The 25,709-nt window shown below is 29.1% G+C and overlaps 1 protein-coding gene across 7 annotated transcripts in view; it reads right to left on the bottom strand.

Moving 5' to 3' along the window:
• LOC409286 (stress-activated protein kinase JNK) overlaps positions 1–25,709 on the bottom strand; it is a 128,091-nt gene that overhangs the window by 5,036 nt on the left and 97,346 nt on the right. For 6 of the 7 annotated variants that reach the window (XR_003304247.1, XM_016911128.2, XM_006557237.3 and 3 more), the window contains 2 exons: positions 4,834–4,895; positions 565–1,009 (listed from right to left, as the gene is read on the bottom strand). Coding sequence is in view for 6 of the 7 variants with exons in the window: in XM_006557237.3 (XP_006557300.1) it covers positions 565–1,009; positions 4,834–4,895 (507 nt within the window). In the remaining variant the exon portion in view is untranslated. Of the gene's footprint in view, positions 1–564; positions 1,010–4,833; positions 4,896–18,711; positions 18,733–25,709 lie in introns of those variants that run through there. The other variant, XM_006557240.3, reaches the window with a different exon arrangement.

Raw genomic sequence — 25,709 nt, 5'->3', positions numbered from 1 at the left:
AGTTTACTCCAATAAATGTTATAATAAATTTTTAATCATTTAATATTTAATAATAATCCAGTAATTAAAAGATATCAATGAATAAATCTTGAAATAATTGCAAATACTGTCCCTATTGAAAGAACATAATGAAAGTGTCCAACAACATAATATGTATCATGAAGAATAATATCGATTGAAGAATTTGATAATATAATTCCTGTTAATCCACCAATAGTGAATATAGTATAATAATGAATATAGTATATATAGTGAATATAGTATAATAATATATAGTATAATAAAACCTAAGGATCATAAAATTGAAATATTTATTTTTAATTTTGCACCATGATAAGTTGCTAATCATCTAAAATCTTTAATTCCTGTAGGAACAGCAATAATTATTGTTGCTAAAGTAAAATATGCTCGAGTATCAACATCGAATATCAACATTAAATTTCTTCATTACATCAATCTAATAATCTAACCTCTACTAATCTCTTCGAAAGACCATTTAAAACCACAGTCGTGACGAAGTAAAATCAAAAAAAAAACCGTACTCACCGATACTTAAATACTCACCAAACGATTCCCTGCGCACCGGAACCGATCGGCTTCAAATTCTGATACCGCTTGAGAATAGTGAATCTGGTGTCCCCGACTTCGACCGTGTAAAACATGGCGGATAGCCGGGTTGTCATATCAGGCCCCAGGTAAGGCATGCGCCTCGGTGCTCGTCTCTCCTGCTGCACCTGTACCTGCACCTCCCCTCCGCTCGAGCACTCCTGGTGCACTCGATGAGGACTTACGCTCTTAGCCACTTTGGACCGTAGTGCGAGCGTACCTGGCCGAAAGGAAACGTGGCCTCTTGCCCCTGTTTTCTCGTCAGCCCGAGGGGCACGTGCACCGGGACCGGTGTCGGGACCGGCGCCGGCACCACGCCGCTTCTTCTCTGCTCCTCGCTTCCGGACGACGCCGCCGCCGCCCCGCCGCTTTGCTCCTCGCTTCTTATGCGCGCCGGATTCGTCTGCGACAGAGACCCCAGAACACCGATTAGCCGAGATAACCGCTAATCGTGGGACGTCAAAGGGGAAACGTGACGCTCTCTCTCCCCTCGAGGTGTCTACAGTGATCCCCCATGATCGATGGCTCGTTTAGACGGGCTAGAAAACACGGGGCGATAAAGAAACGGTTGGAGAGAAGTCGTGAATCGTGGCAGATTTATTCTGGTATTATTTGCGAAAATTGATGTTTGGATTTGCGTTGCTTTCGTCTGGTTGGGGATAAGTATAGGGATAGTTGGAAATAAGGGAAGGAGAAGACGCCGACGTCACTCGTGATAGTTCGACAGTAGTATAGGTCGATTATAACTGCTACCGTGTGGTAACTAGCGATTCTAATTATTGAAAGTAATTTTTATTTTTTTTTATACGTTTGATTTTTGTTAAGATTACTAAATTTATTCTTAAAATTAGATTAGATATTTATTTGAAAATTTTTATTATAAATTTGTAGAGAGAGAGAGGATGAAGATAATTTTGAATTTTGGAATATGATAGGTCAAAGGATATTAGAATTACAATAAAAATTTTTATATATGAATCTTGTATATTTTTCTATATTATTGAGTCCAGATTTTTTTGCTTTATGACAAACAATAATAAAGTTATTAATGAAATTGTTTAATAATAATTAAAAATGAAAGAAAATAACAGTATAGTCAGAGAATAAGTGAGTTGTAATACAATTTAAATTTTAAAAAGTCGAAATATTTATTAAATTAAATTACAGTAATAAATGAAAATAAAAAGAAAGTATTTATGTTACATAAATAAGATAAAAATACGTTTAAGATTTATTTTATCACAATTACAATTCTCCAATTTTATCGAATCAATCTATTTATAAGTGAACATCCAGTTATTCAGAAATATATATATTATTTGACGAATAATATATATCCAAACACAAGATTGAATATCTTATATTTAAAACAGAAATAATAAAAAAAAATCAATTATTCCAAAATAAAAAATCTAAAGAAAAAATTTCTACACATAAATTCTTAAAATAAATTATTTTCAAATTATTTATTTATCAAATTTCCAATTATTCCAAATATATATATAAGAAAAAATAGAAAATAAAAATAAAGGTTTTCTAAACTTTATTTAAAATAAAGAAATTTATTCAAATCACAAATAAATAAAAAAATATAGTTTTCCTTTTACAACAAGCCCATCAAAATTATTTCAATCAAAATAACCCAAGCATGTATCGATCGGTATGATTTTTACTAGACCAGAATCACTAACTCGACTCCTTTTAACATTCTCGTCGAATCCTCCTTCTCGAGGATGCCTCTCTCCCTCTCATACTTTATTTCAACCAGCCTCGGTCTCTCAACTCTAATCTTTTTTCGAGGGGAACGGCTCGCCTCGATATCCGACCGCGACAACGACCCCGACGTCTCGATTTTCGGTGGAGGAGAGAGGATCGCGAAACGGTATCTATCGCCGAAAGTTTCGGCGTCTCGGTCGAAAATAGAAATTGGAGCAAAGTCGGGCAGACGTTCTCGGCCGTGAAAGAAAAAGGAGACGGGAGCGCGCCGGTCGAAGAGTTTTCGTCGGCCGCGGCCAAAATTAGAAGAAGGCGGCGGCGAAGGGGAAGAAGAAGTGGCGCGAATATTTCGACGACATCGTGCCGCGTTCACCTCGCGGTAATTTCTTCTGCCGCCACCGGGATTCCCCCAATTATTTATAGAGAGCGACACAGACACGGATGCCAACTGCAACGACGGCCGCCAATTCGGCTGCTGTCACATCCTCTCCCCCCCCTCTCTCCCCTCTCCCCCCTCTTCTTTTGCCGACGTCAGTGTCGTGCGACCACCTTCTCTCTTTTCGTTCGTTTCTTCGCTCGCGAACGAACTCGCGCTCGAATCTTTCACTCGACACCTGCTACCAATTACGCGATTACACGGAAGTTGGCGCCACATGTTGGTTCAGGGATGGGAAAAAGTCGTTTTTGTCCATTTAACGAACGAATTTTATTTGTTGTATTATTTATTTAGTGAAATAGGAGATTTAGGATTGATGACAATTTGGCGCAAATGTGTTTTTTTTTTTTTTTTAATGTATGAATTGGTTTTGTGAAAAATGGAAAGGAGTATTTTTGTAATTTGATTCTATATATATTATTGAGTCAATAGTAATTGTATTAAACAGGCGAAAGAGAAACATTTCTTTTTTTATTTTCTTTCTCATAGAACTTTAAATTCAATAAAGTATAATTTTTTTTTTTATGAAAAATTGAACATCAAGATAAAATTTGTTATCAATGATATGTATACAATACATTTCAATTTTTAATGAAATAAAATTGTGAGTTGTTTTTATATGAGAATGGAATATAATAGAATAATAGAACTTTTTTTTTACAGAAATAGCAAAATTGTAGATTTCTTTAGAATTTTTGAATGAGAATTTTTGTCTTTCCAAACACTTTTGAACAATATACTTTATATCGTATATTTTCTCTTTCAAATCTTTATAATATCTTTATAATATTTTTATAATCATGACCATGCATTAAATTTTGCAAGATTCGCATGAAATACGACACTGTATCAGTTTACAATTCACATTAATTTGAACTAGCATTTTTAATTATATTTTAATCAGCATTAATTTCAACTTGTAATAATTTGTGCTCGAAATTAATAAAATAGATAAAAAAATCCGTCTTACTCAATAATTTTTTAAAAACATTTTTTCAAAATTTCCATATTTCAATATTTATAATATTGGAAATGTCTTTTTCATGTTAAACGAAAAATTTTATGTTAATTATACAAGTAAAATTATCGTTTGAAAATATTGATTATTGAAAAAATAATAAAAATTCGTAGGAAAAGAATATTACTTTTGACCTAGTAACATCTTTTTAAAGAAAAAAGAAGATCTATAAAATAAAAATAATTCATAATTCATGCAATTCAGTCTATCTAGTTTTCAAGATATTTCTAATACAAATTTTCAAGGAAAAACTATATTAATCGTTATAAAAATTACTATTTTGTTTAAAATAATAAAAAAAGAAGAATATTATTAAATATTAAATAATTAAGAAAATTCTCTCATTTCTTATAATAAAAAGAAAAATTATAAAATTAAAAACACACAGACTTCCAACTTCTTATTAATTAACAGATATATTAAACTATACAAACTTACAAACTTTCATAGTTAATTAAACATTAACATACCAATACATTTAAAATACAACTATTTTTAATTGCCCTAATTGATCTAAAATATAGTGAATCATAATCCCTTATAAATACATTAATAAATATCTTCGCATTTTTCCTAAAATTTCCACAATATCTTTCATGCAATTGCAACAAAAATTAACTCATTGGGATAAAAGGGTTGGTTGGGAAACACTGGCTCATCGATGCCGCGGTATCCGAAAGATTTAACGACCACCACACGTTTCTTCGCTTTCCTTCCGCTAACCTTCTTCTTCCTCTTTTTTTTTTCTCTTTTTTTTTTCCCTCGTCGCCATGTCGCAGACGGCATTCCTTCGCTCGCTACCACGTTGGATCATCTCCAACGCGTACGCGCACGCGCTTGTTCAACGAAATTCGTTAGACGGTTTTAACGCCGGCATAATTCATCGGATAAGAAGGATTTAAGGGAGGCGAAGACGCGAATGTCGGAAATCCTGCGTGGATAGGTATGATTTAAGGTCCGTGCGTCTCGTCCAGGAAAATGATTCGAAACGGTGTCTCGCGAATTACAAATCTAAATCAGGAAAGATATTCCTTCTTCCCTGCCGCTTAAAACTTACCATAAACGAGCGGCCATTGTGAAAGGTCGACGTTGAGGGACTGAATCCGAAGCGAGTGAGATCTGTAATTAAAAAAAAAGAAAAGAAAAATCTCGTGAATCCTCGTCTCTTTTCCAACTTTTATTTTTGTGTCTTCACTTTCTTTTTTTTTTTTTTGTGAAATTGAAAGACTTTCATCCATTTTTTAATTTTATTATTTAAGAAAAAAAAAAAGAAACGCGCGTACATATTTAAAAATATTTTTAATTTTTATACAATATTTCTATTTCGCTTTATTTTCGTACTTTGTATATATAGCTTCGTGTTTTTATTTCTTCTGTTGTCTTCTGTTCCATTAAAGGATTTTCTTTTTCAAGCATAAATAAAACGAATAAACCTTTCTATATGCAAAGAAGATGCACATAAAGAGATTTCTACGGCAACAAGAAACTTGGTCGAGACAAAGTTCAAGTTGCCATGGCGGAAGGGTTAATCGAGTGTAACTTTGCGACGTGGGGGCCACGTTTGGATTAGTTAACGCGATTTCACGTGGCTTTCCATTCTGCCGCATTCGTCTCGCATTCGCATTCTTGCGGATTATGCGTTCCAGTAGCGGCAAATAGAAATGCACGAGTGAACCGCAAATTTCGACCATCGTCTTGCCTCACTTCAACTATGCATACATAAGATATTGAAGCACGGGTATTCAAACACTTAGAGCGTGATTCTTTAAACTAAAATAATGTAAAAGAAATTTAGAAAAAGAAAGGAATTTCGTTTTCGGTTTTGTGATTTTTTAATCGAGGATTAAAAGTCGAGGGAAATATTTTATAATCACAATATCCATAAATATGATAATTACTGGATCCATAACTTCGAATTACAGACTTTTTATTCGTGCTATTTGAATGAATCATTATAATTTATTTGATTATTTTAACTATATAATAAATTTTAACTATTTTATAATACTCATACTTCATTTGGTTATTATATCAAAAATAAAGTAGACTTCAAATCTCCATTAATATTTTGAAACTATATTATTATTAAATTTTTTTCTTTTTGAAAATCATAAAATAAATAAAATTTGTTATAAAAAATCATCATTAAAAAATCATCTCACTATTACATATTATTTTATTCTCATAATTCTATTCTATTTTATTATTATTATTATATAACAATATTATTACATATAATTATTATAATTACATTGATATAATTATAATATTATGTGTAATAATATGAGATTTTTATACAGTAAGAAACAAAATAAAATTAAATTAAATACAACGAGATCCGCAAAAATTAAAATAAACCGAAATGAAACAACGCTCGAAGACTATTATTAATAAGAGAGATGCATTCTCGTCGATATCGTTTCGATGAACATTCTTGCAACCAGCGATATATACGAGGGTGCATAGGGTAAGCCGATCGATAGTATGAAATACGATCCGAAGGAGTGAACTGGTTTGGCGTGTCGACAGTAGGGAAAAATATCCATCTATCTATTTATCCAACGTTTCATCCGACGAAAAAGCGCGTTTTCCAATCGAAAAGAAAATCGTTGAATCATCCTCGACGTTTTTAAATCATTCGTTTGTGAATTGGTTTCTTTATTTATCATCAAAATTTCTAACAAATCTTCAATCCCAGTTTTTCATTGGAATAATTTAATCATTATCCATTCAATGAGATAATAATTTATAGCATTTCCAACTTTTTTTAATTCTCTCTTCGTAAAAAGTCAAATAATCCGCGATTATTCTTTAATCCGCCCTTATATAAGATAAATTTAACGAGATAAAGAAAATCCATTAATGGTCTTATCGTTTAATCTAGGATTTTACATATATTTTAAAAACTTCAATAAAATGTATAGAGGGATGTAATAAAAAAAAAAAATATCAGAAATTTTAATTTCTGAATCTATAATAACATTCATAGTATTAAGAACACGTGTTTCAAAGTATAATTTAAACTTAATATTTAATTCAATCTTTCCTAGAAGTATGCATATTTTTAATATATTTACATATATTTACCAAGTCTGCCAATAATATGAAAAAATACTCACTTATAAAAAAATAAGCGTTATTTTTAAATCGTTAATAATTAAATCTAATTATATTAATAATAATACGAAAAATCTAAGATATACTAAAACTCTACTGGTCCTCAGAAATCACCTCTTTAACAAATATCTCTTTGGACACCGCAAAATTACCATTCATAGAACTCTAAGCTGTCACGGATATTTTGTCCACGGTAACGAAAGGGTTAACCGAGCGATTAGCCTTAGCCAAGAAACCTCTCAAACTCCCAACTCCACCCATTCCGTTTCGTGAATTGCAAACAATCTCGTCCAGCGTGGTCGAGACTCGTAGTTTTATATTATCGCGGAAAACTTTATTTTCGTCGTTTTGCCGAGAGATACGAAGAGATAGCGAAATCAAATATACCGTGTTAGCGCGGTTAAACGACATCTTAATCGCGGCCACTGTTGTTCCGTTGTAGCGTGGCCAAGTGCCGGAAGCGATATCTTTCTCATTGGGAAAAGTAATTTGCTCCGTCGAGCAAACGGTGGCGTATTATTTCTTTCGCGAGAGCGAAAAGATTACTTGGAAATGGAATTTCGATTTATCAAAATAGGGGAGAATTTTTCTTAAATTTTATTCGTGCCTCGTCTCAACGTTTCCAAGATTTTTCGAGGGAAAAAATATTTCTTGGAAGTGTAACGAAATATTTGAAAGTTTTAAAATAAACTAAGAAATAATAATAATATTGATGAGGATGATAATAAAATTTTAAACTTTGTAACTTATTCCCTTCTAATAAGGAAACTTCACTTACTTATAAACAAATCTTTTTTCCATCACAAAAGATATCGTCTACTGACAATTCTTCATAACTTTCCTCAAAGTTTAAATCTTATTCCGTGCAGAGTTCTTAAATAAACCTCAACCGACATTTTCCTGTTTGTTTTCAAGAATCGAAGAGAATTTCCAATATATATATATATATATATATATATATATATATATATATATATATATATATATATATATATATATATATATATATCGACACCCTGTATATCCTACGGTAAATACACATACAATGGAATATAACTAAAATAAAGGGCGTAAGAAAGGAACGACAAAGGCCGGATAGCCTCGAGTGAAAAGAGACAGGCTCGCGTCAACCGGCGCGAACGTCGATTCGGATATTAAATTTCCTCGCTGGCAGTGATGCAAGACGTATTTCCCAGAGGGCGGTGCTCCGCTTTCCGACGGAAACCCGCTCGTATTCTCTGCCCTCGTATCCCCATTTCCTCTTATCCGGCCAAGTAATTGCACCGAGCCGCGGAATCATTCGTCGCTTGATTCTTTCCAGTTTGAATCGTGTCGGATCCGCTACCGTTTGAATTCATTTGCGTAATTACGCCGCATCGCCGGCTATCTATCGGAAAATAATAGCAAAAAAGAAAGGAAAGAAAAAAAAAAACGAGTTTCGAAGCAGGCCGACTTTTTCATCCAAAGCCCCTAGGAGAGACCGGTGATAGGCCCGAATTAAATTTCGGTCGGTGTTGATCCTCGCGAAACGACGGTAATTGCTTTCGTGTCCCCCTCGTCTGACGGTTGGAAATCTCGATCGGTAAATCTTGTCGGATTTTCTTTATCGATGTCGCGTGCACGAAGATCCTCCTCCCTGATGGCCGAGTTTGCACTAGCATTGTAATTCTCCTGTGTAATTATCTCGCTCGTAGAATTGGGAAAGATATATTTTTGAAATAAAATAATTTTTTATGGAAATGAGTATGTATAAAGAGTTGTATAAAGAGATAATGTTTCGTGTGTATATATATATATGGATAATTCAAGCTAATGTAAAATAATAACATAATAAATTTTATTAAAAAATTGTAACAAAAATATAAAATAACAATGGATAATTTAATTTTTTATTATATATATATACACAATATACATGTGGCTGATTTATCTCGAAAAGTGTAAAATGAATTTCAGATAAAAATTTGATATAATTTTTTTAGATTGATGTGTAAAGATATAAAAATTTTAATTTTTTAAATAAAATCATATAATTTGTATTGTACTAATTGTAACTTGAAATTTATTATATAATATATAATAAAAAAAACACGCGAATATTTTATTATTTATTACTTTGTTTTTTTTATATAGTAATTAATAATTTTTTATATATATACATAAATAGAGATACTATACTATATTAATACGTTTCATAAAATCTCTACGTGTCAATCAAATTATATAATAATACATAATATATCTCTTACCAATCATATCCAATTAAGAATAAGCTAAATAACTGATTTTCAAATTCGTTTTGCCCGATAAAAAAAATTCCAATTATTTTCTTGCTCAAATTTCCCTCCTATTTCATAAATATCAAATCATAAATATTATTTCCCATATTTGATTAAAACGAAAAAGTTTTGGACCACGGTGTACATCTTCTCAGATTGCGTCTCGGCCACAAATCAAGCGGTTAGGTTAACTCGAGAGGGTTGAATCTTGATCGGGCAAAAACCCTCTCTAGTCGTGTCGCGACGGTTCGTTATCGAAATTTCATTTGACCGCGCAGATCTCATCGATGTAATTAATCTCGATCGGCCCTCCGCGAAACATCTCACCTCGAGCTCCGTCGATAATTACCAACCGAGCCGGTTGCGCGGAAATACTTAAGCGCGCCTAATGAAGGGAAACGCGCCAAGGAATTCGAAAGTTCGTCGACCGGATGTCGAGAAAAGCTCGATCGGTCGGCGGAAATGGCGCATAAACTTCACGCGGATAGAAGAACAGCATGGGGTAATTCGGTAGAGCGTATTTTCCACGGAAATGATAATTGGCAGTCAGTGGCAGACGCGAGACGCAAATTCGCGCGACGTCACGCTCTGTGTAGAATTTCGACGGGCCACCCGAGTCGTTTCCGCTCGAGGCTGCGTATTTAGAATGTTTACGATGTACGGTGGAATTTATATACGAATATCGATTATGCAAAAAAAGAGTATTATTCGAATTTCTCTTATCTGAAATGAGATTTGAAACCAGTCACGTTTGTATATTTATTCAAAGTGTGTATCTCTGAAATGTTTTCATTTGTCCGATATCGAGCGCTCGAATTTAAATTTCTCTCAATATTTTCTAACACTTTACAAATTTTTTATTGTATTATCTCAAAATAGGTTAAAAAAAAAGTTTTAATCCAATATTTCATATCGTAAAATATATATAGTTTTAATTTGTACGAATATATATATAAAAAAAGGAATGATATTAAAATTGAATATTTGGATTATTTTCTTTCTGTTTTTCAAATAAAAGAAAAAAAAATGAATAATAACATTAAGAGAAAATTTTAATAATATCTATAATATGATAAATCTCGAACAAATTGCAAATTATCATTTTTGTGTTTATATTAACATTCTGTATAATTATTCTAAATTAAGTAAGTATCGAATATTTGAATAGCCAGATTTCGATTAAATAGATATTTGAACTTAAATTTGAACATTCATAGATTCGAATGATAGTCAAAGCTTTATCATAAATATATGCATATGTTGAACGAGCAAATTTGTTTATGCTTGTTCCAAAAGATTTTTGTGTAATAATCGTGCAATCAAATAATGCAATGTCGAAAATATTTGAGATCTCATTTTTCACGAATGAAAACCCACATAATTCTTCGAAAGTAATGTACCACACAGAAAAGTTAGAGAAATTTTATTCGAATAACAAATAACGAATTAATTTGAAGAATTTATAATATTAAATTATAATAAATTTGTTTTTAGATTATGTTTATTATGAATATAATCCATTTCTTTGTATGTCAAGATGCTTAAAGATTTATATTTCTATTGGTTCAAAAATATTGACAGAATTCACTAAATTTATCCTTGTGAATATATTTAAATTCATTATATAAAACTTTTATATAAAAATTAATTTTGATCTATTTTTAATCTATTTTGTTTATGAATAAATACAAGAATTAAATACTCAATATTTATTTATTTTTTGTTAATGTATTTTTATATTTTTTAAATTAGATCAAATTTTATATATGTAAAAAAAAATAATGTTGATTTCCTTCTATATTTCATAATTTGTTAAGTATTCTTTGTATCTATATAAGGCTAGAAATATTTCAGTTTTAATAAAAACTAATATAATAACAGAATTATTTATGTAATTATAAGCAATGTCAATGTGATGTAAACATATTTAACATGGTTTTATTTAAAAAAAAAAGTGCCATGACTCATTTAGTTCATCGGCTATAGAAAATCGTTTTTATCATATAGCTTGAGTCATCATATGAGTCATATTATAAGTAAAATTGTTGTTATGTTTGCATTTAAAAACATGCAATTAATATTTTATCGATAATAATATATTTATTTCAAAAACATAAAAAAAAATTAAATGGACATACAACATAAATTGTAATAAGAAAATTATCTATCATATATAATACAGATAAACTATGTATTGTAATTTTCATAATAATTGTTTGAAAAATTTGAAAAATTTAACTTAAATATATTTCTTGAATTACATTTGAAATCTATATTTTCATCATCGCTATTTATATTTTCATATCTTAATGTTAATGAATTCAAAAAGTTAAAAGTTAAAGTTAAAATTCATAAATTATACATTTTTTAAATTTTGCTATAATAATTTTATGCTACAACTCATTTGTGACATATAATTATCGATATGATAATAAATATTTTATTAATAATTGATATATCAATAATAAAATATTGGTATTAAATAAAATCATTAAAGTATATATGAAAATGTTAACTATAATAAAAAAAATTACGATAACAAATAAGTTTTATTGAATAATTATAATAAAAAATTGCAATCAAAATGAATAGGTTTCATTAAAAAACTTGTCTATTGTAATCATTTCTATTCATCTTATCGATATCTTATTAAATAATATTTTAAATATAATAAATTCAATGAAATATTATTAATAACATAATTTGCAATAACAATTTTAAGAAAAATATTTTAATGATATTATCATATTATCAAATTATTTAATATCTAGATCAATAATTCAGACAAAACAATTTGCATTATCAAGATAGGAAAGAAATAAAAAAATGAATTTCTAATAATAATATATTTATGTCATTGGTTAATGGAGAGAAAATTCATATGACGTAAAGTGTTTTTCCAAACTTGAATGCGTTAATTTATCAAATATTCCATTAATTTTCGAAAAATATAGTTTTTAAAATGAATGATTCAGAAATGATATTTATTAACGAATTTTCTATTGACGAAAATTCATAAGCGATGTATGAATGAAAATTTTATTAAATAGTTAATTTGCTGATTAATAAGTTTGAAATATGTATTAAGGATATCATTTACTATTTTGAATTTTGTAATTTTTTCGTAGTATATCAACTGGAATACATCAACAGTTATGTGATCACTATATAATTGATTGAAAGTTTCATGAAATTTATATAATTAATTTTTATAATGCTTTAAAAAGACGATTTTTATAGAATATTGCAAAAATTGCGACAATCATTGATACAATTTTGATTAATAAATGGGCCTTTTATTTTTTTAATTTTTTTAATATTCTTAAATTATTTTTTTAACATTCCTTTAATTTTATACAACTTTAATACGGTAATAATTTCCACGATACAATACGATATTTTTATACGAAATATCTTATAAAAATATTTGTTATTTTAACAATAATTTTAAGATAATTTGAAAATTTCTCAAAACGTTCACATCTTTTACAAAAATTTCTTTACAAAATATATAAAACATTCATATATGTTTGATCTTAAAGCGCGTATTCACAAATAAACAGTTTACAAACATTGTCTAAATTCGAAAATACTCGTATATCCTTGAGCTTAGGGACTTAAAGGCACATATTCGTGAGCAAATAGTTCATAAACACTGTCTAAACTCGAAAACACTCATGTATTTCTGATCTTAGGGATCTAAAGGCCTGTATTCACAAGCAAACAATCCAAAAACATTATTTGAATTCAAAAATACTCATTTATCTCTGATTTTAAAGATCTAAAGACACATATTTATAAGCAAATAGTTCACAAACATTTATTAATGAATTTTTTATTGTCTAAACTCAAAAATATCTGTCAATCTTTGATTTTTAAAAGCCTAAAGGCGCGTATTCACAAACAAACAATTCAGAAACATTGTCTGAAATTCAAAAATATCCATTTATCTTTGATTTTAGGGACTTAAAGGCGCATATTCATAAGTAAATAGTTCACAAACATTTATTAATGAATTTTTTATTGTCTAAACTCAAAAATATCTGTCTATCTTTGATTTTTGGAGGCCTAAAGGCGCATATTCACAAGCAAATAATTCAGAAATATTGTCTGAAATTCAAAAATATCCATTTATCTCTGAGTTTAGGAATCTAAAGGCGCATATTCATAAGCAAATAATTCACAAACATTTATTAATGAATTTTTTATTGTCTAAACTCAAAAATACCTGTTTATCTTTGATTTTGGAGGTTTAGAGGCGCGTATTCACAAGTAAACAGTTCAGAATCATTGTTTGAATTTAAAAATTATCTTTTTATTTTTGATTTTGGAGACCTAAAGACGCATATTGATAAGCAAATATTTACTACAAATATTTACTACAAATATTTACTAACAAATTTCTTATTATTTAAATTCAAAAATACCTATCTATCTTTGATTTTGGAGTCTATACGCGTCTAAAGGCGCGTATTCAAACAATTCAGAATTATTGCCTGAATTCAAAAATACCCTTTTATTTTTGATTTTAGAAACCTAAAGGCGTATACTCACAAACAAATTACTTGAACTTAAAAATATCATGTATTTCTTAGGATCTTAGAAACCTAAAGTCACATATTCACGAGCAAACAGTTTACAAACATTATTTGAACTCAAAAATACCCAAGTATATCTAAAAGCGCGTATTCACAATCATTAGCAAACAATTCAGAAATATTATTATTTGAACTCAAAAATATTAATGTATCTCTGATTTTAGCGAACAATTCACAAAACATTTATCAATGAATTTTCTACTGCGCCTGCTCGAAAATACTCATGTATCCCTGATTCTAGGAAACTTTTAAACGCGCTTATTCACGAGCCAATAGTTCACAAACATTCCCTGAATCGTTTTTGTCCCAATCGAGAGACTGCACTCGAAAATCGAGATCTCTTTGGTCGGCGAAAATCGTCTCACACGGAAGACGGGTGTCGTCTTCGTCTCGGTCTCCACCCCTTTCGCCGAGTCAGCCTCGCGTTCTTTCTGCGATCGTTTCTTTCGTCTCGTCTCGTCTAGTCTCGTCTCGTCGTTCCCCGACGAGTTATGCAACTTGCTAGGCAGTAGATGCCACAGTCGAGAAATCCCCGCTAATTGGTCGAAAATAAATACCTTCGTTTCAACGATTTTCTCTTTTCTTCGCTATCGAGTTTAGCCTCGTTTGAACTCGTTGTTTCTTTTCTCGTCTCTTGATCGGTGTTTTTTTCTCGACATTGAGACAACTTCGTTGCAGTAACGTTTTCTTGCGAGACAAAGTAATTTAAAATAGTACCAGGATACGATAGACGTACTTCTATGCGAACAATTTTCAACCTCTGTTCCGTTTGATCTATTTAAGGAAAGGTATCGTTTTGGGGTGCTTTAGAATTTAAGAAGAATAAGATAAGCAAGAATTTTTCTCGTGGATAATTTATCGGATGAAAGGAGGGTGTACAAAAATTTTTGATTGAAATTTTTGTTCAGAAATTAAAAAAATTCTTGTAAGAGCTTTTAAAAATGTCTTTAAAAAAAAGGAATAAAAAAATGGATAAGAAATTATCACTTTTTAGAAAAACGATAGGGAAATTAGTAAAACGAGTACAAGTGTGAATGTTATGTTTGTGACGCCTTACTCTATTTCTGTCTTACTTTATCCAATGCTAACTTCAATTATTTGTGAATAATATAATGACTAATTATTTATAATTTTTAATATAGTCATTAAATGATTTTTTTATAATGTTGTCAAAACATTTTTATTAAATAAATAATAATTTCATTTTTTATTTAAATATTACAATATTTTTTGTTTTACATAATTCTAGAAAAGAAAAATGATAATGAGCAATCTATACCAAAGAATTTATAATTTTGGCGAGAAGCAAAATTAGTGATATAATAAAAAGAAAAACATTAATTTATTTATTACCACATTAATAAATAATTAACTAATTATGAAAATTATTTATAAACTTTATCAATAGATCTAAATACATATGTATAATTAATATACATTTCACAATTCAAAATACATAATTCAATGCTTCCTGTATTACAAAAGATTATCACAATTCACAAAGGAGAGTATTTCAAAAATGAAAAATTAAAATCCATTATATAAGATATTATTTGTATAGCAAATAACATAATATTTTTTCAACTTAAATATAAAGTTAAAAGAAAAAAGAATTCCATCTAAAAATTTTCTTAAACTTTAAACGTTGAAACAGAAATTCTCCAAATACCTAAAGTTCATTTTGCATCAATTTTTGTATCACATATATCAATCTTATTTCCTAATAGTCGTACAAATTACCAAGATTTGTTCTCGAGAAATCCCGAGAAAAAAAAAGCATCGACGAGAATCGACCTATTTCAACTTGGCTATATAATAGAAGCAGAATTGATCGATGCGGCGTGATGTCTTCTCAGTGACCTCTCACACCCTCCTCGAATCCCTCTATATCACCATTCGATGAAGAAAAGACTCACGTAAGTACATAGCGTATTACGTATATTCACGTGCATCACGTACTTAGATCACGTCGAACAGTTCTCACCGGAGGATTTTGGGAATCGGACGACCCGTCAATTTGGCACCCGTCACGTTTCTCTTTCTGTTCGATTGCTCGACACCACCCACCCCCGTTTGTCTCTTGGAAAACCACGAGATCGATTTTGAAAAGGGGAAGAGATTGAGGGGATCTGTGCAAAGTAGTGAAATGTTTAACAATGATTGAATCTTTTTAGAGATAAAGAATGCAATAATTTTGATTAATTAACAACAAATTTGTATGCAATATAAATATCATAATATCAGTTTATATTATGTTTATATGTGTTATAATATAATATGTTGTATATATTTATTGATAATTTTTCTATTTTATTTTATAATTGGAAATTTGAAAATATGGATTAAATGCTTGTAATGTTTATTATAAATTTGTTGTAATTGTGCAGAATAAAATTTACATAAGTGATTGTTAGAAATATATAAAATAAATTGTGATTACGTTATTAAAATTAAAAATTATATTCATTAACATTTTAATATAGTTTCTTTTAAAAGTTATTTGAAAATTTATTGTACATAATTTTACTTGAATTTTTTTTATCTTAAAAAAATTTTAGAAAAAGAAAAATAGATTGCAATATTTATTTCAACTTTTTAAATTGTTATTTCTTTTTTAAGAAGTTGAAAAATAAAAAAAAATATCTCATATTTCAACTTCTTTTTTGAATAAATTTAGACAAGAAATATTGAATCGATGGAAAATAATATTGATTTTATGAATGTAGAAATAAATTGTTAGATATTTTAATAATAAATGTTTTCTGTTTTCAAGACATTTTTCAAAAATTTATACATACATTAATAATCTTATTATTTGTATGATATCTTGCAATTCAAAATTTGATAACTAAATTTGATAAATCATTTAATTCACAGTAATTATTTTAAGAATAGAGAATATTTTTTTGAAGAATGCTTTATATCATATATTACATTTATATCTTCTTTCTTAAATTTATGTAATATGAACAACTAAGAACAATTGAAATTTTTATTCTAATATTTCACAGTTATAATTTTTTATTAATTTTTATATATATGCATTGATTTCCAAATTCCTTGATTGAGTAAAAACGAAATATTTATTTTGCGAACACACAATATTATTCTCAAAAAAAATAATAAATAAAATTTCTTGTAAACAGTAGTGTATTAATAACGAGTCTAATAATTTTTCTTATCAGGATAAAAAAAAAAATGACATATTTTCCACCAATTTAATGTCTACCGTGATACAAACTTTGACCATTCTTCATTCTTTATCGATTCAATTTACTTTACGACGAACGAAATCCTAGAACGTCGTAAACTTTGTCGGACTCAATAAAACTGTGCTCGTGAGAACAATCGAACAAAATTCTGTGATAAATAAATTCTCGTCTCTGGAAAACAACAATATATTGCGCGATATCCCTGTCATTTTTCCCCACAAATCGATTGCATCGATTGATTTGAATAGAAAGAAGCGAAAGTAAAAGATAGAAGAATTCTTTTTTCTTTTCTTAAAAAAAATTATAATTATTTTTAGTCGATTAAAAAATTTTATATAGGATAAATCCAAAAGAAACGAACTTTGTGATGACAAATTTAACGTACAATTTATATAATTTTTAAAATATCTATTTAATGTTGATTGAAAGATTATTTCATTTTCTAACAGATAACTCTTTAGATTCCAATCATTTCGAAAATATCCCACATCAAATTCATAGATCAATTTTACTCAAAATACTTTTGAATCTTTTAAAGATATGAACGAATAAATTAAGTAAAACGAACGAATGTTAAAATGAAAATAAATCTGTCGATTATAAAGAAGAAAAAGCTTAGGACTTTTAATCATAAATTGTTTATTTCATAAAAGAATATACAGAATTCTTCTTTAAAATAGATTCGCAAATCGAAAGCGTTTTTTCCCAAATGCATTTTAACAAATTTTGGTATCACTTTCGATACTTTTTTTAATTACTTTCTCTCGAAATATTTCTTTTAATACACGTTTTAAATACGAGAAAAGGAAGACTCGATTGATCAATTTGGCGAATATTATACATAATTGCAGCTGCGATTTCATAGACAAGAAATAAAAATTATTAAAAATATTTGAATCAATAATTCCATAAATATATTCTGGATTATCAAATCAAAAAATGAATTTGTATTTTCATAAATTGGAAGCAACAATTCCAACAATATATACTCGGGGAAAGACTTCGTTTTAAAAGAAATTCATCGTAGCATTCCATTATGTCTTGAAATAAACAATTTATGACAAAAGTTTCGAAACTTTTTGAACGCGTCTTGTAAGTATAGTTAAGCTTCGGTAACTCGAATCCCAAGGGAACAACTAAAAATCTTACGAAGGTTTCGCCTTATCGAAGTTTTCGAGTAAGAGAAATTTAACCGTAAACAACTTGATTCTCTAAAGGAAATTTCTTTAGAGTGTTCGATAAAAATTCCGGAATTTTTCCAATAAAAAATTAAACAGGAATAAAATAATTCAAACTATGCGTCGAATAAGTATATAAAAAGAATCTTTTATAGATTAAAAATTAAGATTTTTCTTCAATATATGAACTCGAAGAAAGAAAAATTAATAAAGTATATAAAAAAATCTTTTATAGAATGAAAATTAAGATTTTTCTTCAATATATGAACTCGAAGAAAGAAAAATTGGTAAATGTCCTTTTTTACTTTCAAGTGTCTGAAAATTTTTTATTATTAAAATATCTAATAACAGTTAAAAATCTATAATAAAAAATTATTAATTATAAGATAATTTCGAGCGCAAAGAATTAAAAAAATCTTCTGGTAAATAATTGTTAATCTACAACAAAGTTTATGATGTGATAAATACAATTTATATTTAATGCACAATAATTGAGAATATTTTATTGTCTAATAAATTCTCAGATATTTCAAAAATAGCGAATAGCTCACATCATAAACGAGGTGACCAATGCTCATTTGACCCGTGCTTATATTTAGATGGGCTGGTTGATGTGGCGTTTTGCCCTTTCTATGACAAACAAAAATAACATCCATGATTGACTATTTTATAGCTATGAAGATCCATATACCATATATATATAGATATAATTAAAGGATCAATTTTCAAATTTTTTTAAAATAAATTAAAAAAACAAAACTTAATAATATACAAAAATTGAAACTTAAGTAAAGCAGAAATTGAAAATCTTATCTCCTATTTGTAACTTTAAATCTAACAAATAAATCTCAAAAATATCCCATCTTAAAAATCTCTATTATTCACTTTTATAAATTCGATCTATATAATCCATTCATTATTCCATCCGATAAATATTTAAAAAAAAGTATCCTCTTGAAATCTTTCAAAAAAAAGAAAAAAAAAAACCAAAAAGAAGAATACGGCTCTAACAACTCTACGGCTCGAGCAACACGGTACAATGTGTAAAATCCGAGGAAAACACGGGGGAGAGCGGATTTACGAGGTTGAGAGGCGGTCGAGTGGTGTTCGCGTAGTTAACCATGGAGCGATAAATCAATGCGTTTACCAGCATGCGAGGGATGGACGCGCCTTGTAGATGAACCAAACGATATTTATGCAACGAACCGCTCGCGTATTCATGGCTGGCTGGCTCGCATGCACGGTCGCGTTCGCGATAGGCCGTCGTTGTTTCGTCGATACGACAATCCGTGTCCTGCACAACCCTTTCCCCGTTTTTTTTTTTTTTTTCTATCAATCTTCCTTCGATTTCGTTCCAACGATTTCGAATTGTCGAATTGACTCTCGTTCGTTAATTCACGGACGGATCGGTTGTTTTCCGCCGATCGATCATCTTATTTGATAATTTGTGAAAAATTGAAAAAATGAATACAACGACGAGAGTTAAGAAGTAAAGTGATTGCGAATTTTTTATTTATTAGAAATAAGAAAAATTAGCGAATAGAATTTGACATGGTTAATAAATTGTCAATTGTTATTTTTATATTAATTATCACATAATTTGTGTATTATTTAATATTCGATAACTTATTTTATAAATAGAAAGACGAGCATATTTATACATTAATCTTTAATTTCGTACAAAATATAATACTATCTTTTTCGTTCTCTATTATCAATTAAGAAATGACATTAAAACATATAATAAAATTATTATTCTTTTTCTTACAAAAAAATAAAGATATTATATTTTCACTTATTATCACTATCGATTAAGTAATTAAAAAATTAATGCGATAAAATCTCGAGCGAGATTATATATTTCCTTAAATTTTTAATTTCGAAGCGTCTCCGCGTCGAATTCTAACGTACGAGAAAAGATAGGCGGTGCAACGAGGAAAGAGGGCTCGATTACTCGCACGGCTGGCGGAGAGGGCTCGCCGGTTATTCGCATCAAAGCTTCCGTTCTTGGTCGTCTCGTTCGCTCTCCACCGTCCCTTCCGGAATCTAGGATGATCTCTCCACAGCGCGGCCTCGTCCCACCGCGCCCCTCCGCGCCCCCCACCGCGTCTTTTCACCCGAACAAACCGTTCCCCCTTTTCTCTCGTGCGCCGTATGGGCTATCTGGCGTACGGGATGAAAATGACTCGAAGCAGCGGCTCGAGCCTCGCCAGTGAACGAGGAACGGGATTGACGCGACGAGGGAAAAACTTTTCAACCGATGTGGAGCGACGAGATGTGCCGCCTCGATTATAGGCCGAGTTCCCTAATTGCGCAAAAGTAGCCTACTGCTCGGCGCGCTGTCGAGTGCACTGAATACAACTTGGAAATATATACGCTCGTATATACGAGAAATCTTGGGTAATGAATGAAAAAACTTTTGCGAGTTTTTGTCTTTTTGATGCTCAATTTGTTTTGTGTGTACAAAGTTTACGCGAGTGCACAACACTTTCTCGATGGAAGTAATGTTGCGAGTTAAGATAAATATACCGATCGGTATTCAAGATCGGTTATCGATTATCGGTATGTTATCTTACTGATTTAGGTTACGATATGGAATAAAGGAAATGAAATTGCATTTTTTTTTCTTTATTATTATTCGAAGCTATTATTAAAGCACGTTAAGATAAAAATAGATGGACTTTATCTAAAAATTATATCGGAAATGTAATAATGAAATATCGTTAATCCACGTATAATCGTTAATATCTGTAATTTTGAATGAAAGAAAAAATTACTGTTATCATTTTTATTATCAACATTTTGATGATACTATCTATATATTAATATTACTAATACAGCTATAAGCTTTATCAGTGACTAGATGTCAATTAGATTTGTCAAAGAATTTTTAATAATTTTTCACATTATTATTTGGATTAAAAAAATTCCTGTTGAATAGATATTGTTACAGTTATAAAATTATTACACTTATACATACTCATGAAGACTTTTAATATTAAATTATTTACAACATAGATCACAATATAGCATATAAATTAAATTGTTGGGAAACAATATCGACTGATATCAAGTATGACAGACGTATTTAGATTACCATTGTATTCTCTTTTAAGTTTTCCAAGTTTAACTCTTGATCGAGTTCTGACATCTGATTCATAAATTATATTCGCAAATCCGGCATGAAAAAGAGCTTAGCTTTTATTAATATAATGGATTTGTGTCGCGAGATTTTTTTTATGGAAAAAAATACTTTATAACTTAATAAACGAAGTCAGTAATTGAAAAAAAAAAAAAGTTTTAAACGCGAGAAATATAAAATGTATGAAGGGAACTATAATATGTTTGTAACAACACATAATTTGATCTGTATCACGTTAATTGAGAATATTCAAATTGCTATAATAAAGAATTTCAGAATACGTTAGAAATGAACATTTTAAAGTCTATTCATTTTAAGCACGATGATTTTAATTTGATAAAACTCTCCAGATATTCTAATGGTCTTGTATAATATTCTCATTCTTATTTTTCTTCTTAAATGAATTCATTTCTTAAAATTATTTTCTTATATATATAGTGCATTTTAATTACAAATAAAAAGAGAGATGAAAATTTTTATAACATAATTCTATAAAATAAGTTCTATACTCTTGTCACTATATTGCTACACTTTGCAAATAATTATATTAATTCAATTTAATATTAACAACAAATTACAGAAAATATTTTAAAAGTTTGCAAAAAAAAGAAACTAAGATGCCAATATTTTTGCTCTTCACTGTCCAAATTTTTAAAATTAACATACAAGTTTCAAAACTCGCATCATACACGCATATTTTAATTATTCTTAATTTTTTGATGATAATGATTAATCTTATCGCATAATTTTTAAAAGAAAAGAGAAAATAATATATAAAATGGATATAAAAATCGTTCAAATCGTCGGAAAATAGTGTCGCATTCTGTCAACCGGAAAAAGTATTTCCAACGAAATAAAAACTGCATATGTACCATTGATCATTGTGCAACACGCGTTGCGGACAATGTTCGGTATTACGAAAGGAACACCTGAGCTTTATCGACGATAGCTAGAGCGACATAGGTATTATACCAGGTGAAACGATCGGTCGGCACGCGATGCTTGTCGAGCATCGATCCCATCTCAGCTGATTTTTTAGCCCACTCACGTGCCTTTTCCCTACAATTCCATACTACGGCATGCTTTTCACGATTTATATGCGTATAATGTGTATTTATATATATATATATATATATGGTGTCCTGTAATTCGTGGCATAAATAAGTAAGAATAAAGGGTAATATTTGTGTTATGTTCAATTAGTGTGTCTAAAAATAGTAAATAAATAAAGTATCACAAATAAATGAGAATTTTAAAAAGATTTTTTAAAGGTGTTACGAAATTTTTTTCACAAATGGAGGATTGAGAATGATAGTTGTGTAAATCTAATTGATAAAAACTGGAATTGTGTTAAAATTTCATATTAGTTCTTTCAAATTAATTGGTACAAATTATTTTAATATAATTAGTTAAAGTCAATCCAATATTGAAACTAAAGAATATGCTATTCTGATATAATTCTAATATTTTATTTCCTTTGCAAAACGAAAAACAATTTCTTTCTTTTTTGTAAATTAATAAAAAATTGAACACTGATAAACCAGAATTTTAATAATTCTATGATGCAAAAAAAGAATAGTATAATTTTTTGAAAAATTATTTTTTCATTAAATTCGATTAAATTAATACATATGAGAATATTTTACACATAAAAATAAATGGATATAGAACAATATTTCATTGTTTAAAACCTCGTTTTTAAGATTATTTAATCAAATGCGTTCTCGAATTTTCGAAAAGAAGGATAATAAAAAAAAATATATTATATATTTTTAATATATATAATAAAAAAAATTATATTTTACAATTTTTGTTTATTTCCACAATGTACAATGATCTCTTATCGATTATCTCTTGATATTCACTTGGAAATTAAGTGGAACGTTAAGGGAATAGATATTTTCGAGCGTATTTTTCTCGAGAGCGTTGCCCCAAATTGCAATTTCGTAAATCTTCTTGCCTCTATTCGCATTACAAATTAAGGGACACCTTGTATACATAAAAGGAGCGCGTTGACGAATCGTTCGCAAAGCATTTACATGCTTCGCGAATAAGTCGCGAAAGGGGTTGAATCGAGGAGAGACAACGTGGCTAAACTCGAAATACACGAAGATTTAGACGAGCGTGGTGACATCGTTAAGAGTCTCGAGCGCAACCCTTTTGATTTAAAATGCAAATTTTTTCATGGAAACGAAGGGAACGAAAAGCCACGAGATTCTCTCGTTATAAACTTTCCCCTCCCCTCCTTTAACATTAGTTAGTCCGCTACACTAGCGCCACTTTCCACTTTCGTGGAAGAGAGATTTCTAGTTTCCCTTTTGCTTTATACAATTTCGGTTAAAATTAACAAGAATTGTGAGCAATACGAGTGTTTATTTATTTAAAATTTGAAAGAAGAATTAATAAAAGAGATTATTTCAGTAAAATTTAATGTACGTCGGAGATGACGTACGTCAATCGAGGGTTAATAATAATTAGAATTGGATGGATCAAGCAAAGATAAAAATTGATTCGTAAGAAATGAAAAATCGTTATTCAGAATAATTCAATTGGTAAATTTTTAAATTTAAACGAATATTTATAAAAAGATATATAATTGTCAATATTTATTCAATGATCAATTATTCGAATATAATATAAGTATTTATTTAAATTAATATTAATATAAAAATATTTAGATTTTAGGAAACAAATTTGGTATCTAAAAAATAATTTTTTTTTCTAATGTATTTCTTTTATAAACTGTATGTCTTTACTATAAACGTTTACTATAAATTGTTTCATAAATTTGTTATAATTAATTATTTGAAAAACCATTTATCTGAAAGAATGTCTTCCAATTCTATTGTATTCTATTATATTGGAATAAAGAATTGGAAGAGAATTTTTATTGCTTACGAGTATCTTAAATAAAATAGCAATTAATGTTTTTTTGATTGACATATCTCTATCACTCACTGTATCTAATTTTATCTTGAAATTTCAAATATTTTTTAACGAGGGAAAACAAAATAAGAATTAAATGAACATTTTTAGTTTCAACAGGTTGAATTTACAGGAAAAATTCATTTTGTATTAATTAACAAGTTGTTGGTTATTACACATATATCGTTATATTTGTTATTTCAAAAAAGAATAAGGAAAACAAAAAATATTATTTGTGACTGAAAAGAAATTAATTTACGAAAATACAACTGTATTTTTGCTTGATGACTTTGGTTGATAAATATTGCCTAATTTTATAAATCTATAAATAATTCGATATTATAAAATCGATATGACTTTTTTACAGACTATTAATAATTTTTTGAGACATTTTTGGAGAGTTGATTAGGATAAACGAAACAAAATAGATGCAAAACAAATGCAAAAATGTGAATTGAAATTTATTTATCAAGTAAATTTTTAATCAACAAAATCAAATTTTTATGAACATGACTAAAAGAATGGAACTTAAATAAAGATTTACCTCATTCTTCAAATACAATTTTTGTACATTTAAATTTTACATAAATGCACAAACATCCATAATTTAGCGATTCAAGCTTGCGTTAGAGATAAATTGCGTTAGAGATTATTTTGAGTTTATTTGAATTTTTTGTTTAAAGTTTTATTTTAAAAAAAAAATAATTTTAATTTTAGTATTTTATTTGGATTTTGACTTATTTTGTATATTTTTTAAGTTTTTTATTTTGGTTTTATTTAAATTTTAAAGAAAATAGATAAAAAATTAATTATTATGCTTATTATTCATGCTTGTTAATATATAGTTTTTATAATTAGTATAAAAAATTAACTTAAATTTAAATAATTAGTAATTTTTGGAAAAGAGAGACAGGACACGCGTAACAAAAATAAAATTATCTCTCTTTCTATATCTATATCTCGTTTCACCTAAATCCAACTTGCTAATAATTTAATAAATAAACGTAAAAATTTTTCTACATCAAATACCTTCATACGTTCGTTTCTCTCTCTGGAATCGATATATTTTCCAACGGCGTCTCGCGAATATATCGACATCCTCCATACCAAGTTGCATTCTAACAACCTTTTTACTCGATTTTTCGTCCTGCCTGTCTCTCTTTTTCTTTTCTCCCCTCTCCCATACCGTAATGGAAAGTCAATATTCCGTGAACAGAAGCCGCGCCATCGATCCTGTTCAACTTGGTGAACTCGGTTCAATGGTTTTTCCGATGTCCAAGAACTAGTAGAAATCCGTAGGTCGTTGCGCGAAACCACGTTGACGAAACCACCTGCTTTTAACCAGGTTTTACATTCTCAAAACCACTGTGTCTTTCGCTATCGAATTTCGATACTCCTCTCAGCCAAAAGTGCCTTTGTTCAATCCTTTCTTAAATGGTGGGCCAGCCTCAAACAAAGCCTCATCCTTTCCACCAGTTGGCC

The sequence above is a fragment of the Apis mellifera genome, linkage group LG3, assembly GCF_003254395.2.
Source record: "Apis mellifera strain DH4 linkage group LG3, Amel_HAv3.1, whole genome shotgun sequence".
Lineage (NCBI taxonomy): Eukaryota > Metazoa > Arthropoda > Insecta > Hymenoptera > Apidae > Apis > Apis mellifera.
Note: the sequence above shows the minus strand (reverse complement) of the source record. Positions and strands in the feature narration are given on the sequence as shown.